This window comes from Lathamus discolor, chromosome 4, assembly GCF_037157495.1.
Source record: "Lathamus discolor isolate bLatDis1 chromosome 4, bLatDis1.hap1, whole genome shotgun sequence".
Taxonomy (NCBI): domain Eukaryota; kingdom Metazoa; phylum Chordata; class Aves; order Psittaciformes; family Psittacidae; genus Lathamus; species Lathamus discolor.
In genome coordinates, this window is record NC_088887.1 from 33,989,111 (window position 1) to 34,009,829 (window position 20,719).

General features: G+C 38.1%; 1 protein-coding gene across 1 annotated transcript in view; it reads right to left on the reverse strand.

The window, feature by feature from the left end:
- DSCAM (DS cell adhesion molecule) overlaps positions 1 to 20,719 on the reverse strand; it is a 181,528-nt gene that overhangs the window by 16,814 nt on the left and 143,995 nt on the right. The window contains exons 26-30 of the mRNA XM_065676987.1: positions 20,083 to 20,113; positions 14,338 to 14,453; positions 11,715 to 11,864; positions 7,760 to 7,957; positions 4,130 to 4,432 (exon numbers count right to left, since the gene is read on the reverse strand). Coding sequence (XP_065533059.1) covers positions 4,130 to 4,432; positions 7,760 to 7,957; positions 11,715 to 11,864; positions 14,338 to 14,453; positions 20,083 to 20,113 — 798 coding nt within the window. The remainder of the gene's footprint in view (positions 1 to 4,129; positions 4,433 to 7,759; positions 7,958 to 11,714; positions 11,865 to 14,337; positions 14,454 to 20,082; positions 20,114 to 20,719) is intronic.

Here is a 20,719-nt window from a genome sequence, read left to right on the forward strand (position 1 = left end):
CTGGAGTATGGTGTCTAGCACTGTGCTCAACAGTACATGAAAGATACGGAAAGAGTCCATCTAAGGGCCACTAAGTTGATTAAGGAACTGGAGCATCTCTCATATGGGGGAAGGCTGAGAAAGCTGTGACTGTTCAACCTGGAGAAGAAAAGGCTTGGAGGGGTGTCTCATCAATGTATATAAATACCTTATGGGAGGGTGCAAAAAAGATGGAACCAGACTTTTCTCAGCGGTGCCCAGTGACAGGACGAGAGGCAATGGGCAAAACCTGAAGCACAGGACGCTCTGTCTGAACATCAGGAAACATTTATTTGCTGTGAGGGTGAATGAGCACAGGTGCCCAGCGAGGTTGTGGAGCTTGCACCCGTGGAGATACTCAAAACCCATTTGGACATGGTCCTGAACAAACTACCATAGGTAACTCTGCTTGAGCAGGGCGAGTTAGACCGAAGGACCTCCAGAGGTCTCTTCTAACCTCAACTGTTCTGAGATCCTGTGATGGAATAACTTCAGCTGAAATGTAGAGATGTGTACTACAGCATAATGCATTTGGCAGTCTGAATTATAAAAGAATAACAATGACAAATATCCAAATCATTCAGAAGTCCCAGTGCATGTCTCAGATTCAGTATGCCAAAATTACTTGGTTTCCTTATTTACTATTCACAGTGACATTAGGTATGATTATGATTCCACAATTTTTCATTACAAAGTTAGTTATTGCTTCTGGCAAAATCCCTGTATTTTTAGCTTCTAGGTCTGAGCTGACTTCATAAAGCTGATCCTTATTTCTTTAAAGTAAATGTCAGGAAAAAGGTGTATAAATCCAGAAATCAGAAGCAGTTCTGCCGGCTGATGTGCATGTGCATCTGCGGTGCCAGCTGACTGCAAGGTAAAAAAGTCTATTAGAAGACTTACAGTGGGCTAGAATATAAGGCAATCAGCTATTACACATTGCTAATTACAGAGTTAGAGTTGTACGTAATGTGTAGAAGTTTCTGAAAAGATGGTCATAATTCATAGCTCTAGTGCTAGAAATGATCAATTACTAAGCTTGCCCAGACGTCTGATGAGCCATCCAAATATAATTCAAGCTGATGGGGTGATCAAATATTTTTATTCAATTTCTGAATTAAAATGGCATGGAAGTTGGGAATGTCACAGCACGTTGGTGTCAGCCCCCAGAGTACAAGTCATTGAATCCTGATCACTCCTTTTTCCTCCTTCAACCAAAAAGTGTTCAGGTTCCCTACTCCTAATCATTAACCATCTCAGTCTGGAGCAATCCTGAGGTCTCAGACCTGTTGGATATAGCAGATGGGTTTGACGAGCAGGCAGATGGTTTCACTATATAGCTACAAAAAATCCTATGAGATGAGTGTAAAGCAAGAGAACAATCAGTGACATGAGTTGGGATGCCTTCAGAAACTCACAGGAAGTTCTTCTAAAGCCAAGCCTCAGGAGGTCTAATATTTTACTTCCTCATATCAACACTTACGGTAGCAACAAGCTAAGAAATAGGTACATAATAACTTAGTCAGTTATGGCTAACAAAATCTTCACCTAAACTATTGTTATCTTTCTTCAGTAAAGTTGTAGATTTGCCATTGGGTAGATTGGTTTTAAACTCTCCCATTTATAATTTTTTCTTACAGTCTTACTGAGATGGTCTTATAATCGTTGGGGATTGTTCTGAAAAACAAATACTACTTATTGCAGACTCTTAAACCTTTATTGCAACAATAAAAGTTGCAATAGGTAGCGTTAAAGGCAGTTTGAAAAGTGAGATCAGAAGTTAGGATGGAGGAGTCGTAATTTCTTGTACAATATCACTTTCAATAAAGAGATCAAGTTAGGGCAGAAGAAAAGCAAAGCATCATGAAAACAAGTAAAAGTTATCTTGAAAGAAAAGGAGGAATAAAGATGTGCTAAAGAAGCACAGTCACTGTTTCACTCAAATGTTTTCATCTACTTAATCTAAATACCTTAACTTTTCATTTCTTCTCCATATTCCCAAATGTAGAATTTCTTTGATTAATTTCATTTGAATTATTAATTACTTCCACAGATTTTCTGAAATGGTGGGTGGAAGAAGAAAGATGCCCAGTAAGTCTTTCTTTACTGATTTGAACACTAAAAATGTCTGCTGCTATTACTGAAAATTCCTTCTATACATATGTTTTGTTTATAGCCCTTCATAAAGTAACCTTTAACAACATATCACTCAATATTTATGATCCAGCATTCAAGCTGCTCCATTGGAACACTCAATTTTTTTCAAGGTATTGAAGCTAAATATTAATTTCACGATATATTTTATTTTTTGACTGTAAAAGAAAGCTAAAGTTAATCAAAAAAAGCAGGCAATAATTCAAGCCATTTAAACTGAGATGAAAACAGCTACCAGTCTGTAATTCACTAGAGGGGCACATAGGATGCTCCAACATGGGAAGCTTTTAACACAATCACAGACACCAAAATTTGGTGTTGTATACCCTCAAGAAAATAATCTCTATATGGAATATATTAGAATATTTCCAAATACTAAATAAGCATAAATAATGTATTTGGAACATGAAAGAAAGAGAGTAAGCTATTAGTTAAAGAAATGATAAAAAATGCTTGTTGACTGACTGGAAAATGAGGGCTGCAATTTTCCATGTAGCTGAGAATACAGATGCTTCCCTTTGGCAGAGCAAGGGCAAATATTTATCTTATTTTTTTTGAGTCAGAAATGAAAAGTATTTCTATCTTTATCTATTTCTACAGCTCCTGGGTTTATGGTTCTACTCTATGACTACATAGAAATCAGTGATTTCTCTCACTATTTTATTTCCTACTTATTTTCCCTCTTACCTATCTGTATGACACACTAATTTCCTGCCTTGTGTGTTATAACTTTCTACCTCTGCTTGGTCTTTTTCTTCCCATGTTCTTCTAGCCTTCTCTAGCAAAATCCTTTATTATTTCTTTTCAGTGTCAGGTCCTGCTTTTGAATGACTTTTCTGATACCACTGTCCGTCTTCCATTCCTCTGCCCTCCATTTATGGTGTATATTAAGCAAAAGACTATAGTTTATTCACTACTCTTTTTTACATATATAAACGCTACTGATTACTTTCTGTGTATATAAATAGCTCCATCCACACTAGTAAACTTACATACTAAGAAAAGAAAAAAAGAAGAAAAAACCCAAAAAACCCCCTAAACTAAACTAAAAGAATATAAAATAAATAATGTTTGAAAAAAGCACACAAATATAATTATGCATTTTTCCCATTTGAATCTTCCTTCACAGTATCACATCATGTATTCTGTAGCAAAGACTGACAAGTCTTCTGAGAAGATTTTATAACGTATTTGATCTCAGAGTACCACAGATAATCTACCTATGCTATTCTGCACTAGGATATCACTAGAAGCAGCATTATTTGTGAACTAACAATTTGATTGAGCCCAGTAGATGGATGTCCTTCAGGCACCTTCTGTCACTAAGAAGTTGGAGTGGGTTTAAATTTGTCTGAAGGTAGAAGGCTCCATATCCCCTGAGCTATTGCACTGTCTCAATTTTCTCTATTTTTTATTCTCCCCCCCTTTAGATAATCCTAGCTTGATATTAGAAGTCAAAGGAAGAGCATAACAGCTCAAGAGCTGAAGGGTTATTACATCTTTGACAAGCTACAAGGCAGAAGGGATAGTACATCTTCTACAATTTGTCTTTGTGAACTATTCCGATAATAAACCTTTGCTCTCAAGAGCAAAGTACAGTATTGCTGTAAGACACTTTTTATTGGTGGGTGGTTTGAGTTGAAGATGGGCATATGTACCCACATATGGTCTTATTTATCCCAGAATGGTCTATTGCCTGATGGCTACAGCAGTAAAAGAGTGGATTTGATGGCCTAGACAGTCCCCTTCTGTTCCTAAATTCCAAGTTCCTAATTTTTCTGTATGTGGGAAAATATATGCATACCTTATATTAGCTGGGATAAAAAGCGGTTATCTCTGCAAGTAGTTACGGGATATATTGTACACTTTCTTTCTTCATTATACCCGCTCCTGTTAACCAGCCTAGGCATGGGGTGAAATGGTCACCCCAAGACCCAAAATGTTACCTCTAATGCCTCACCTGGTCGATGTGCCTTTGGAACGGCCATGTTCATCACTCGCCCTCCATCCTGAGGTTTGGGAGGGGATGCGGTAAACCTGCAAATCCCCGACTCTGACGGTGTGCTTGAGGTCAGGCTGTCTGTGTAGTCATTAGTCCCTGCCGTGAGCTGCTCCGATGATGTGTCTGATATGAAGCATTCTGTAATAGTGAACTTGGCATGTCTCAGCTGTTCTTCCATTTTTGCGTGCTCATATGCTCTTGCTAGCTCTTCGTAGGTAGAGGAGGCACTTTCTGTGGAGACCATGCTGCTTCTTGCTCGATCTAAGCATCAGAAATATACATAATGGGAGAAAGAAAACATCTGCACAATCCTTTTTGGAAGAAAAGCTATGAAAATGATGTTTTTTCTTAATAAAATGCAGAGACCTTGAAATTATCAAGGTGATTTAAATGAGTCTGCTTCACTATAAATGTCTGCACAATTTTTAGTTTAGTTAGTTACTTGATAATTACAAATACTCTAAAGTGAAGTTTAGTCTGCTAGCGGTATTATGAAGCTTAGCATTCAATGCATGGTTTGGAAGATACAACCTTTAATACATGAAAAGGGTTATTTTTTTAAAAAACAAGAAATAATTTCTCAAAAAAAAAAAGTTAGAAACCCACAAAACAGATATAGCAATATAAGGAACAACTTCTTTACATTATCTTTTTAATGCATCTCAGATACATTTCTGTGAGGGGATGTGTAGGTGAGAAAGGATGGTCATTCTGTACCTTTTTCAATCTTACAGCTTTTTATTTGTGAAAGCCCTAAGGACAAATGTAAAATATAAAGGTATTGTCTCTCTAGATACCAGGTAAAATACGAACTCATTTCATTCAGAACAAAGGTCTTAAGAATGCAATACTTTCTGGTAGCTATCAGCCTGCAGTCATTCAGGTGCTTTTTTCAGTGCTGCTGAAGTTAATTGGGGCTTTATATTTGATGCACAGGCTATTATGACCTACAAGCTGTTCTTTTCTGCTGATGAGTTTCTGAGACTATCAATATTTCTTAAACAAAACTACTATTGAAAGCGTAAATGGCTACTGATACATTAAAAAGCGTTCTGTAAATGCAGCACTCATTTCAGCCGGGACAAATCACTGCTCTGTTGCACCCGTTGCACTTCTAATTCAGTGGGCTGGAAAAGCAGAGGACTTTCCGGAGTTCCTTGGCCAGAAGTCATGTTTCACCACAAGATCTGCACAATTTCCAACATTGTTGGAGATGTTCAATAAACAGACACAATGTAATAGCTAATTCATAAAAATGGGACTCCTATAGCAGCCAGAGGCAACTGTGTTGTTATTGCAAATCTTTATCTTTTTTATTATGTGCTATTGTTTTCACTGTGCACAAAGAACAACACTCCTGCCACTTGTAAATAGGACCATACATTATTTAAAATGACAGGCACTTCTATGATATACTGTAACTTGCTTAAGTTTTTGAGCTGGCCAATACTTAGACTAGGAGTTTCAGTGTTGTGGGTGTTTTTTGTTTGTTTTTTTTTTTTTTTTTTTTTTATTTTGTTTGTGGTTTTCATGTAGTTTTTTGTTCTCCTCCTTTCTTCCCTCCCCCTGCTCTCCCAGGAAACACGATTCTGCTTTCACAACTGAACTGTAAATGAGACAAAAATTACGTCTTTCAAAATTTCTGATTGCTTGGAAAGTCCTGGAAGTGCCACAGTGCCACAGAGCAGGGTCTGTAAAGATGATAATCATGCAAAGGACCTGTTTGGTCCATGAAGCTTGATACCTTCAACTTCCAATACCCCATACACTGGGGACACTCTTCCTGGAAGAATATGTTTTAACATCTACTTTAGATTTGATGAGAGCTCATCCAAACCCAGGTTGAACTTCATGAAACCTAGATTCATCAGAAAATTTCTAATGGTCTCTAGTTAGAACATTTGAACATAGTTGTTACAGCTATGAACTGCTGCAATACGTTTCTCCTAAGCTTAAAAGCTACTGCTTTGTAAACCTGGAATTGTTTTGATAAAAAGTGGTAAATTCTGCCAAACATCCACTGCATCAACTAGATTCAGAAATTTGAACTCCTTATTGGAAAAGTGATCAAATACACACATTTGTTCAATTGATGCTTGAACATACAATTTGGCTACCTCTGTTATGAAGTTTATTTGGAAATTTTAAACTTCTGAAGTACTTAGATTAAACTAACTCTATTCTTTTCCCAGAAACCAAGTGGCATAACAGAGCTACATTTTGGCTAAAGAATCATGTTCTTAAGCCTGATTTAAAGCTTGCTATCCCTTACATAAATCACTGCATGCTCAAGGGTAAACACAGAGTAGGAAAGTAGCCATGTTAAAACAGATTATAGTCTGTTTACAAAATTGCATGTAGTTTGTTTATTAAACCACATAGCTAATGAAATCTCTGTCTTTTGCCATGTGTATTGGAAAATATCCTTGTGTCACAAAACGTTGGAACACAAGAAAATGAAATATGGAATGTCTACAAAAAGTGTATAATTTTGCTGTATAGCTGTTAGAGTTGGTCCTTAAAGCCTTATGATAATTCTACCTGAAGAAATCAGGATGAAGTGTGACGGCTGGCTAGAGGTGTCTATTGAGTGCCATTGCCCTGTGGAGACATCATAGGGTCTTGTAAGTTTAAGAGGAAGAATTGTGAAACGACAAGAACTCTAACCTATAAATTAGTGGATGTAAGGTAAGTCAGATGCTCGCTATCATAGGCAGGATAAAAATAGTCATACTGTTTTGTATGGTGAAAGTCCAATCACATCTACTGCTTTTTAGTTCTAATGCAAAGCTTTTTCATGTATCATACACTTTCAACCTAAAATCAGGAGAGAAGGCAGGCAATTCCTTCTGAGGAGGGCAGAGCAGGCCTGGATTCACATCTGTCAGGCATATGTTCGAATAGTATTTTTACCTTTCTTTATATTTAACCTTTATTAGGTTTGCTTTGTGACTATTTTTCTGCTTTATCATTTGCTCATTTATTTGTCTTACATTTGTCACTTGTTCAGTATAGAGCAGAGGAAAAATCTTTTTTATTCAGCTACAATTGAATTTATATTGTGAAGACATTAAGAAGAGATGAAGACTGCAGGCAGAATATGTATTCAGTGTCTTCCTACTTATCATATAGAGGAATATAACCTATGCTGTTTCTCAGAAAGTCAGAGCTAGCTGCTGCAGTATTCAGTGATATTGTCTTGGACTCTAATTCCAGATTTTTCCCTCTCATTTTTTTTTTTTTTTCTGCTTAGAATAAATGCTGTGAACATACTACATGAATGGGAAAAGGAAAATACTAACCTCAATGTAGCTCAAACCTTAAAACCATTCCGCCTACTACTCAAGCACGTTCTTCGTTGCTAATACTGCCCCTTTCTGGTCAATGCCATTTCATGCAGCAAACTCTCCTACTTTTTCCTTTGGATACAGAAGTACATTTCAACTACAGGAAAAGATTGCCACCATTATTTTTCGAAGGACCCCAGTATGCATGTGTGGCATGAGGAACCAGAGGCACGATATCTACTGCCATTAGCAGCTACTGCCATCCCATTGTCACAGTGCAGCCCTGCAGAGAGACCCATACCTGTGTCTTGTGAGGGGCTGACGCTGTAGCTGTCGCTTTCCTTGTCCACTGACCCTGTTGGTCTGGGTGTGGGCAGCCTCCAGTCTGTGGTGAGGGTGTGAGCTGATATGGTGGGGTGAGGTCTGTTGAGGGTCCACTGACTAGCGTAGCGGTTGCGAGCTGTGGGTCCAGTTTTGGCACTCCTCCTTGTGGTAGGATCTATGATGGAGAATAGAGAGAATCTTTGCCACTAGGCTCTTGAATAGATAAGGAAACAAGCCCTGCCAGAAAGGGATGGCCACTGAAATCATGTGGGTTAAAAAAACCCTCAGAAAATTCTTTGGGGGGTGGAAAAATGAACACTGAAAGTACTCTTCATTACCAAACTGCTATTGCTTTTTTGAAATACCTGCTTTCTAATGAAATGATACATTTAAAAAAGAGTGTCACTGAAGAACTGAGAGACTCACCAATCTCCGATTGACATATTCAGTATCCCTTTACTCCAACATAAGCAGTTCTCCAATACCAAACAGACATAGGCGTGTGAAAGAGCACAAGGCAAGTAGATCTAGTTGGAGATTTCACAACACATCTCAGGCAAAGCCAAAGGTAAATTATCAGCATAGATAATGTAGAAACACCCTCAACCAGGCATCTGCTCTCAGTTTGTAAAAAACATGTCCTAAGCAATGTGGTGACATAATTTCGTATTCTGAACTTTTTACTAATACTTTTACTGTGTTACGGTATTAATCAGCTACAGATTCCCTCTTTTTTTTACTTTTTTTAACAAGCAGCCAAGACATAAAACATAACCTGTAACAGTCCCAACAAAGCTTCAAAAGGAACAGGTTGATAAAGATTTGTCTGCTTAAAATAAATACATAAATAAATAAATAAATGCGATTTCTTAAACTTTAAAAACCATCTGCTACTTGTTGAAGGTCATCAGTGTTTTATGTTGTATTTTTTATTATCCTGGAGATAAAATGGTGACCACGAGTGTAAAAGCAAACCATGTGCCAAAATTGACCTCAATTTTGTTAACAAATTGCTCTTCTGCAAAAGTGAGTCTTGCACTCCCTAACACAAGTACAATAGAAAAATCATTATGTGGCAAACAGAAAGTGACTAAATCAGCACTGAAGCATTTTATCTTCAAAGCTTCTAAAAGGATATTATTAACAATGGTGAGAAAGTGTATTAGAAATGAAAAATTCAAATCTATTAAAATGTTCTTTGACATTCAAATGGTGAAGTTGTCAGTCTTTGAGGTAAGAGACTTTAACAGAAGCAATTTAAAGAAAAAAACAATACCCAGATAATGACACTCAGCACTGCTTCTGCCTAAGCATTCCCGGTAAGTATTTTTATTCTGCTGCTTCAAAGAATCAAGGTATTTATTTATAAATACCAGCTATGGTCTGATCCTTCTCCCATTTCACATCTTCCTCCTACAGCAGTGGAAAAATATGAAGTCGGTGCCATTGATAATTGATCCTCTTGGTAGTGCAACACATAGCTGCCTCACACGGTTAATATCCAAAAACACACTTGGCATGACCTGACCTGCCTGTCAGTGTAAACCACCGCTTGTAACAGCTGTGGAAAGTTGGCACATGGCTGTCATGTATCCAAAAGTGAGACTCATGCTTGTGTCGAGGGAAGTCATGAAGGACAGAAGGAAAGTGCTGGTAGAAAAACTCTCTGCAGAGTGCTGGGGCTGGCTGCTTGGTCTTCATAAGAGAAGGATTGGAGAGATTTCATCCAGGTATATAAATACTTGAAGGTGAAGTGCAAAGAAGACAGAGCCACGCTCTTTTCAGTGGCGCCCAGGGATGAGATCAGAGACAACAGCCACAAAGCGAAATGCAGGAGCTTCCCTTTGAACATCCAGAAACACTTAACTGTGGGGGTGGCTGAGCACTGGCACAGGTTGCCCAGAGAGGTGGTGGAGTCTCCATCTTTGGAGTTATTGAAAAGTCACCTGGGTATGGCCCTAGGCAGCTGGCTCTAGCTGACCATGCTTTAGGAAGAGGTGGTGGACTAGCCAGTGCCCAGAGGTCCCTTCGAACCTCAACTGTCCTCTGATCCTGTGACTCAGTGGTTTTTTGTCAGGAATTTGAAGGAGGCGGGAGAGCACACAGGAGGTCAGTGCTTATCCTGCTGAGCATGTGCTGAGCAGTAGCTTTGCAACAGCTGTGCTGTGCTTGCATAAAAGGCCCTGTAGCACAGATGCAGCAAGCTTCAGAGCTGCCTGTGTGATAGAAAACAGAGTACATCTGATGCCCTGGTTGTTATGCCAACTCTGCTGTCATATGCTGAAACACAACTCTAGAGAGCTGAGGTGAGCAAGACAAAGGTTTAGGGAGCATACCTCTTTTATAAATAAATACAGACAAACTAGAGAACAACTTAAAAAGTTCTGCTCATAAGTGAGTGTGTGTGTGATCAGAATGGATTATCCATAACCTCTGAGGGAGCCAGCTGGTCACTTCTCCCTTCTCTACAGAGAAAGCTGTGGATCTAGACAAAATCTTGTAGTCCAGCCTCTATCAAAGCTATATTAGTGTCTTAAATCCAGACAAGACCACCTAAAAGTCTTTGAACCAGTCCTGTGCGGTGCTCCAATCAGATCTTTACTGCATAATAAAAGCGATGGTGGATTTCTACTTCCAAAGTTGGGCTGGACACAGGTTGTATTCTTAGACATGAGTTAAATCCAAGTTTAATTTGAAGGATGTCTCCCCCTGACTTCAGCAAAATGAAGCAGATAACTGCACATAGGAAAGACATTAGGTATACGGAAGGTGCTGGCGCTATAAAATGCTGTGGTATGATACAGGCATGCAATTTAGGGGGGATGACTCTTTCCTTATTAAAAAAGGCAGTGCTGGAAAACAATGGAGAGTCTGTCATTTACTCAGTCTTGATCTGCCAACCTAATAAAAATGATCTGATGATATTTTTGCTCTTGGAGAGCAGGCTAGCCAGCATGTACGTGAACCAAAGGAATGAGACAGGAGTGGTACCAGAAAGAAAACAAATATTGTATTTTCTAATTCAAATGCCATGACTCTCCATAAAATGAAAAATGGTGGTACTAATCTAGTCCTCAAGAAATAACTACCCATATGTTAAAACTGTCAGAGTCAGAAAAGCAGCAAGGGGAGGACTACAACAGAACTAGAACATTTATAACAACTGGGGTGGAAATGGAGGTGAAATGAAGATTTTTCAAATAATCTGTATTCTAACAACTGAGCTTTCAGCATTTATGTTCACTGAACTCACCAAGGAAACAAATTCTGAAATGGTCGGGGAATAGAAAAAATCCAAGAGATTTTAGAAATTGCACACTGCTAGTGAACTACACTTCGATAATACTCCTAACTCATACGTATTCCTCACTTCCATAGATATGGAACACATCTATAGGAGGAATAAGAAGACAGTCTATTAATTTATGATAGCATTTTAATCACTATAAGAATGACTCAGCATTAATGTATCTGGGAAAAGTAATTTACTATAATAACTAAAACTGGAAATACAACTTTTCAGAAAAGGAATAATGAGAAATGTATTTCTTGACTGATGGAGAGGTAAGGGGGGAAGACGTATTTTGAAATACAATAAATATTAATCACTGAGAAAAAAATTAGGTATTAAAAGCCATCAAGTTAATTTACCCCATAAATTCCAGATATGAAAATCTAGCATGCATTTGTTTTAATGAAAGCCAGGTATGAATTATTTCAAATGACACCTATATATCCTATGCATATTCAATTTTTACCATATTGAATTACAAAATGCAATTGTATAAGAAACGTTCTCTGCTGACCTAAATAGATTTCTTTCGACTTTCAGACTGAAGAAGAAACCCCATGAGGATGTAAATGCAGCAGCACAGTACTCATTTTCTTATAGCTTTCTTCTCTTCAGATAACATATTCTCTTATATGCTTACTTGTTCCTGGTCGGGCATCAGAAACATCCACTAGTGGTCCTGTAGCTTGTGACACAGACTGGTAATGTACCGTGTGGGTGACAGTCAGTGACTTCTGTTTAGACGTCTCTCCAAAGTCAGCATCAGTGAGCAGGACCGTTGATCTGTCATCTGTAAGTAAAAAAATCCCATTAGATAATGAGTAATGAATTTGGGGTTTGCCTTCATAAGAGCTTCCCAGCAAGTCTCCAGATTTATTTTCATCTCGGCGCCACCAATGACAGGTCTCTTTTCTCTGCAGGTCTCAAGACGGCTTTGAAGTGTGTACCACAGCTTGGGAGGCTCTGGGTTTAAACTCAAAGTTCATACAAAACTAAAGAATAAGTGTAATTTTCATGTCTGTTGTGATTTCACCTTAGAGATGTACAACTGAGACAGACTGTTAAGCACCCTTCCGAAAAGCTAATTTGTGTGTAATTATTTTTTGGCCCTAATTTCTTCTTTCCCATCTTCTGAACACTGCCCTCTTCATTTTCAGAGCATTCAGCTAAACCTTTCAAGAGCACATTTGTTTATTTTTATTAACATGATTAGTAATGTTCTCTGTGAAATTGCCCATGTCTTCCCAAAAAAAGGTTGTTAGGTTGCTAACTACACCTCTACTAGTCAGCTTTTTCTCCAGAGATAGAATATTGCAGAAGGGATGGCCGTGACCCAAGACAGTTCTTAGGGATCTGCTTATTTTCCGGTATGTGAGTACTGTAGTGAAAACCTTTGCTGCTGCATGGTTCTGCTGCCTATTGCTTCCCATGAAGTAAGACACATTCACCAGATTTCTGCTCCGACCTTGATCCCTGCAGAGAGCCAGTACCATATAGCACTACTATTTTTTTTCCAGTTGTGATCTCTGTATTGTATTTCTTTCATGCCAAAGAGGAAAGTGGTCCACTTGATCATAGAAGGTTTAACAGTAATAAATCTTGAACTTTGTGCTTGCAGAACACCTATTTGGATAGTATCAGACTTCCTTTTACATTCTTTACAGTCTTTTTGTCCATTCATAACAGTAATAAAAGCCACAAGAAGTTCATGTTATGCTACGCTATGCTATGCTACACTATGTATACTTTTGCAATGTGTTTCTAAGGGCAGCAGTGGGGCTTCTGTGCATTTACTAGTCAGCAGATGTTGATCCTCCTCTTCTAAGTATTTCTGGGTTTTGTTTTGTTTTTTTTTTTTTTTAACTTGGCAAGACACCATTAAGGCAAACAGTTCTGCACAATAACATAACTAGCATTTTTTACCCAAAGAAGGCCATAAACAGAATGAGCATTATGAAGTCGAATTACTCTGTCTCTGGCAAAATATGAGCTCTTATTCAGGTTAGGAATAAAGCCTCTTGGCAGTAAACTACGCCAAAGACAGCCAAAGTGCCTCCTTAGTCTGAGTGCTGTGTAGAGAGCTTGCTATTATCAGGCACTGATCACATTAACATAGTTAAGGCATTAATGGTATTTGCACTATAACCTCCTATTTTCCAGCAACTAACTCAAAAGTAAAAACTGCCTTTAGGGTGAAGCCTGGCACAAAAGACTGCATCACAGAGGCAAACTTTGTGAAGGTCAGATCAGCATTAAAAAAATATCTTTATTTCAGGTGAAGCACGGGTCTCCTTTTCAAATCTGCAGCACAAACGGAAATGTTCCCTGAGGCCACCCTCATACCGGACTGGCAGTGAATGTGATGGGGTACAGGGCTAAAGCAGCTTGTCTCTTCCCAGTGTGGGCATGGATGGGAGACGCAAAGATGCTGATCCCTGCTTGCAGAGTTTCCTCTCCAGCCACACCATCCCTGAGATTTTACATTCTCAGCCATCACAGGCTTCTTCTACACAGATTTTGATCCAAAAAAGTTAGCAGTCTAACAAGAACAGTCATTCTGAAGGGTCTTGCCACAGTGTGTACCCACACAATCATGAGATCAGGTTATATTTTAATTCTGTTGAGATTTCAGACATGCTGTGTTTAAACTATTTGGAAAAAAACCCCACCACCAGACAATTCTATTTTTTTTATGACAGTTCAGCTATGTGCCAGACACATAAGAAATCTTGTTTTTTGTTGTGAAACAGTTTAGATTTGAATTTTGCATAGATACACAAAAGTTGAAAATTGATCATAATGTTGAAACACCACCTGCTATAGCAGGTGGATACAATATGCAACATGAAAGTTTTAGAAGTTGGCTGTGGCAAGTCTTTAAATACCAACATTTTAGTTTCAGAATTTCATTTTCCTTATAAGTAATGCCAGTGATCCAACTGCCTAGTCAGAGCCAAATGGGAAATCAAAATGAAAATCATAGAACTGCCAGTCTTCATTTACATTTCCTTCAAGTGGCTTTTCCCAACAGCTTCATTTTCCTAATGTCCTGCATTATTTTAAATACTGTACTGAGATTGCTTAAAGTGCAAAATGACTCAAAGAGGAGAAAAAAAAAAATCAGTTTTCTCTTTTCGATTAGCAAATTACTTTGGAGCTCTTTTTTCTTCCTGTGTGCAGTGGGGAACATGTGTGGGTAAAGGAAGTCCACCTACAAATGCCTGTTACATTAACCATTGAAAACAATGCCAACAAGAGTTTACCAATGGTCTCCATTGTGTCCCTCTCCTCAATCAGAAGTTGTGCTCTGGGAATGTCTATGTGCATCCTCAGTGTTTGCTGCTGCTTATTAAGTGTATCTGACGTCCTGGTGTTCTTGCTAAAAACAAAAGAGAAGTAAATACATTAACATTTAGCCTAAATGATAAGATAGTTGCAAACTTCCTTATTTAAAATCAGGCCAGCTCAAACAAAAAATAATATTACTAGTGCATGGTATTAATTCATTGCACATGACAAGCAGTTAGATGAATGCACAGTGTTGAGGGATTTAGACTATTCTTTATCTCCTGAATATTTTGTATCATTTGCTTCAAGAGTTGTCATATAAAATAATTAGTAAAAACACTTTGCACGGTGGACCTTTTCTTTCATTCCTCATTAATATGAATAAAGAAACACAAATCTGCTCAAATAGGTTGGTAGGAAAAAGATGCCTTGAGTAATTTCTAATTGTTTATTCTTTCTTTTAAACTTTTCTTTTTTTTCATTCAATAGAATCCAAATATCACTAGAAGTGACAAATGAAAAAGCAAATTAATAACTAGGGATTCTATTAATAAATTGCATAAAATAAATAAAGGTTTTAGTCCCATTGATGTTCCAAGACTAAAATTGTAAGTCTTATCTACACTCATGGATTATTTGCTAATTGATTGATGCCATATTCTAAAAAAGAACATAAACCAATTATTCCATCATCATACAAATTGAAACAATTTCATTTTGAAGTTTGTGTACCAGAAAATGACTTCTTAAATAAGCTGTCTACTGAAAGCAAATGAAAATGGTTAGTAAAATTGAGTGCCACAATCATTTCTAGTACAGAGCTTGCACAAAGAAGCCTTCAGATTGCACTAAAATCCCAGGAACTTTTTGCCCTTTTAGATGCAATTACTCTTTGGAGGAGAGAAAACATTTGCAAATACTTCTTTAGGCAGGGAGGCTGAGGAAAATTAAGAAATCAGGCTGTAGTGTGATCCAAGAGCTCACACTTCAAAGAACTTTAAAATCCAAGTGGAGGCTCATTTTCTAATGTAAAATATCTGTAGATCACAGTTAACTCTCTTTTGGCAATGGATTATTTTTGTTAATGGAATCAGAAGGGGACTATTAACCTGCTTGATGAGAAGCTCACTTCTTCCCTGAGTATGAGCCTCTACATAGGAGATTAATGCGTGTGTGATTAGCCCACATCTCTAGACAATTTGCCTTAACTTTCTGTTCTATCTCCATGTGAGAAAGACATAACTTGCAGGTTTAGATTTTCCCCTAGAGTTCTTTTTAGGTGGAATTTCTGTGGTCAGTAATTCTGCTCCAAATCCAAGAGTAAGATCTTCAAGTCACACAGGTATGCATTTCTGGCTGATTCTCTTTCTGGGTTTCTGTGCTTTTGTGGTCCCCAGCATTAAGACTATCTATGTATCTCAGACTTTAACATCTCTAGTCTTTACCTGGGGGGTTAGGTGGTATCATTGCCATTGTGTACAGCTGGATAGCTGATATATATTCAAATAGCCTACAACTGGTGTTTCATTTAATCATTATGGAAGCGAAACATCAAGAGAGCAAACCAAGGGCTGGCAGATTTTTCTCCATATATAATCAGTGGAGACTAGTAGTCACAGTGGCTTACTAAGCACATGAATTTGCAAAGACATTTAGGATCCTAAAATGCAGATAAATTCCACACTGATGTTCTCAAAGACACTGCAGTCTCTGCATTGATTCAATGCCACTCTCTTATTGGTCCCCATTCAAGTTGCTGAAATGCTAAGAGAATTAGAGACTAATATATTATCTGCATGCCAAATATGCTTGAATACATGCCGTTGAAAAGTTGCACTACTTTGGGCTTGCTCAAGATCATAGAGCAAACCTGTGATTAAGTAAGAAACCGAATTTCTGAGGTCCAATTTCAATTCATAATCAATAATTCAATAGTTGCAGGCTACATGCAATCAGACACATACAGAATTTGTGCAATACATAACTGAGTCTAATAAATTCATCATTGCACTCCTCCTTTGCTCCAGGAAAACAGGAGACAAAGGGATTAATTCCTCAGAGAATGCAGATCCCAGAATCCCAGTGAGATCTAGAAGCTTTTCTGCAGTACAAATAGTATATATTCATAGTGCACAGAAAGTATTGCACAGAACATATTGTTTGAAATGTGGGGAGCAGGAGGACACTTCCCCAGTTTCCAGTTACGCTGCTCACCTGCCAAGAGAGAATTCTGAATCCCACTCTTGGCTCCAGGGATAGTTTTATGCAAAATAACGTGGAAGGTCCTTCAAGCCAGAACTGGCATACAGGCCTCTCTGTATTCATGAAAATTCACCACTATGCTCGAGAGTTGTTCCCTGTTTTGTGTGATCTCCGTCCTCTTCCTTACTGGTCTAATTAACTCTTCTGTATGCAGCACCATGGTGACATGGGGTGTCCAAAAACAGAACAGAAAACTGGCAGTAGCAAGAGGGTTGCTGCCAATTAGCACGTCATCTTTTCTGGCTCAAGGAATTTTGAATTATTTTCTGTGGAGAACCATAGCTCAACTTTTAGGTTATAAAATCCTAAAGTGCCAATAGCAATTAAGTGCCACTAGGACTTGGCAGTGAGGCAAAGATTTTTAGTATTGCAATTTTGAAGTTTGATGCCCAAGTATTTTCTAACTTGGGAAAATTCAGGCATCAAAGTATCATAACAGTCTGGTGAATGAGAAGCTGTCTTGGTTTTAGCTGTAACACTTACTTTTTTCTCCTTCTTATTAGCTGGTGCAGTGCCGTGTTTTGGCTTTAGTTTGAGAACAATGCTGATAACTCACCAACGTTTTAGTTGTTGCTAAGTAGCACTCACCCAGATCAAGGTGTTTTCAGTCTCATATGCTCTGACAGTGAGGAGGGGCACAGGAAGATGGGAGGGAGCAGAGACAGGACACCTGACCCTAACTAGCCAAAAGGGTATTCACCACAGCACATCATGCACAGTACATAAACTGGGGAGAATTACCCAGAAGGGATGGATGGCTGCTCAGGTTGGGCTGGGTATGGGTCAATGAGTGGTGAGCAATTGTATTGTGCATCACTTGTACTTATTGTTTGTTTTCTTTCCCCTTCTAGTTTTATATTGTCTCCGCTTGTTATTTCCCTTATCATTGTTATTATTATTAGTAGTAGTAGTAGTTCTATATTATAATTTACTTGAGTGAAAATTACTGTATGCACAGGACAGAGTTAAACCTATCAAGCTAGTTACGCGAAGGGATTAAATATGGTTCTCTCTTAACCCAAAGTCATTCTGGGTACTTGGCAGAGAGTCAAACCACCTCACAATTTCCCATTGTCCAAGCTGCTTATTGTAGAAACATATGGAAAACTAAATCTTGTAAGTAATCAGCCTGACAGAGGAATATCTGTGGAGAAAAGATTCCTTGTGTTGTGCTCAAAATTCGAAGTCAGTCAATTGCTATACTGATTCACAGTGAATGGTTACAAGAAGTTGGCTTGACCCACCCAGGAGAAACATAGAAAAGCTGTGATTGTATAACAGCAGACATTTTTATTTGTGAGCTTAAGGTATTGGAAACAAGTTGTGCAGCTCCCATTAAACTGCTAACTTCTGGGGCTTATCCTGTGTCTTGTTTTGACTTACACAGCCAAAGTAAGGGACTTTCAAAGCAAAGAATAAAGCTCCATTCTTAATCCACTTTACGCATGCTCATAAAAATCTCCTCAAAGGAAAAGCTCTGTCCATCTCTCACACCTTCCTACCGAGCAGGGAATCATCTTTTCTGCTCTTTGTCCAATACTTAAACAGCAAGGCACAACCCACAGCAAACCCTAATTCTTGACATTTGAATCACAGCAGATCTTTGTGAAATCAAAAAGACATAAACTATCAGGAAATTTATAATATTATTGCTTTGGAGAGAACTTACTATCCTTTGATTATTAACATGCTAAATCTTCAGGAACGTCTGGGGATTGTGGGTAGCTCAGGTTTCCATTGCAGGTGTTTCACAGATTTATCACAAGTGAGAGAACCTTTTGCCTGTAGAAAGCAGGCTCCCCAAAACAGCATCAATTTGAGAGCTCCAAATTATGACATGTCTGTAAATGCAAGCCTATATCGCCTAATTCCTCTGAAGTCTTGTTTTATTGGTCGTTTGCTTTTGTTCATACTTTTAGAAAAGAAATATAAAATATGAATATTTAATAAAAAAAGATAATTTGTTAATAAATGAGATGGGAGAAACTGACTTGATAATATTTTAATTCAGGTGAATGGAAAAGCAAAAAGAAAGGGTGGCAGATGAGATACCTAGAAAATCAGCTCTGAACTAAAGGCTGGGAAGGGACCTGACTGCTCTCCGAGTGTATTAGGTGGGAATTGGGGGTGGGGGCACAAAAGAAGTTCTTTAATTTGAAGTTTGACATTGGCAGAATAAAATATGGGTCAAAGTTAGGCACCTATGTTGGCAGTTTGATGAAGTTTTCTAAGTGTCAGAGGAGTGAGACTGAAATGGCCTTGCAGAAGCAGTGACAAGAATAGTGAATCTAGCCAGGGTTAAGGCATTTACCAGTTTTTCAGAGGTGTTATGTGTGGTTGTCACTGGGATTAATTATCTTCGTCCAGGAGTTTCGGGCAGCCTGTGCTGGGTTTCTTTAGAGAGCAGACTTGCTGTATGCTAATCTGTGCAGCTTTCTGCTACACTGAAAAATATAAAGAGCATACCTTCCTGACGTTGCTTAAACCTGCAATCTGCTGCTAGCAGGGGTTTCTAACAGGCAGATAGGAAGTGTATGACCTGACCAGCATGACCAGTCTTGTTACCATCAGTGGGACTATTCAGATGTATTTGCAGACTTTTGGTGTAGAGCTGAGTTGACCAACCTTCACTATGTCTTAGGTAAGACATATTCTTACAATAGCAGGTGAAATTAATCATGGGTGAGGAAGTTTAGAGTACAGTTCATTCAGTAAAATATCTGACATCTCAAACTTATTGCTTAAAAATAAAACCAAAACTCATTTATACTTAAAAATAATCCTTTGGTGATCCCATTTTCAAATATATGTAGAAGTTTTAAAGTTCAGACAAAATAATAAACATTGAAGATATGAAATTTCCGTCTTTGAAAGAATTGTGGTGCCAGGATAGTTAGTCTGTTGCATTTCAACAACTGAATTAGATTTCTGGATGCTGAACTGATGGAACAGAAATGAAAAATAATACAGGGATTTGCATGCTCTTCTGTACCTTTGGGTATATGCAGCAAGCAATAGTGAATTACATAAATATAACAGATGTTTAGAGGTACTCTCATCCAAGCGTTTACTGACTTTAATTAGATGATTTCTGAAAAGCAATTACTTTGGTACATATTATGAAAATGTTTTTCTGAATAGGCCAAATATCCAAATAGACCTACATCGCTTCTACAATTTAATCCACTAACACAAGGGTGCTCAGTTTTTTACCATTGTATTCGTTCACAGACACTATTCACAAATTGGGTTTTTTCTCCCATTTCTAACCATCAGTGTGTCCCAGTTTTCAGCCAACAGTCAAATAGTGTGGTTTCAAAAAGGATTTAGGAACAGAAGGTTCTCAGAAAAACTCAAACAGAAACTTCTCTGTCTCTATAATAATTTTTAAATGTAATGCCATAGTTGACAGACACTTTTCAATGAATCAATTCAAATTTTAAGAAAGCTGTTCTTACCTCATAAGCATTTCAGCCAAACTCTTTGCATCTAGAAGAAAACAGAAGAAATGTCATCAGAAGAAATGTCATCAGAAGAAACGTCATCAGAAGGGAAGATCCTTTTTACAGATTTAGTATCAGGAATTTATCTGAATCAGCTGTAAGACCACTGTTGTTTCTCAGCTCAGTGGCAAGAATTAAATCATCTCTAAAAGTCTTTACTTCTGATGAAACTGCATTTATGCCTCAGATATCCCTGTTAAATTCCTCAGTAGCACCAGAAATGCTTAGAGAAGTACAAACTACCATTAGCTTAACTAGAAAAAACTGCAGAAATGTAATAGAAGGAAGAGTTTAGCAAATAATGCGGATCTCTTATCCTTTATGCCATGGTTAGCAAGTGAACAGGTGAGGAAGGAAGAAAAGGCAAGAAAAAATTTCACATCCATCTCTAGGTAGGAGCGAAACACAAGCTGGATCAGCAGTTGGTAACCTGCCATTTCCAAACCAAACCTGACTGCACAGAGGTCTGAACAGGGTCTCCAAGAAGTGAGCTTTTTTGATTACAAGAAAGGAAATGGCATGTTCCCACATGGATCAGCCCTACAAAATGAGGTGCTGCTGTAGGAAAAATAGACCCCCTGTTCTTGTTATT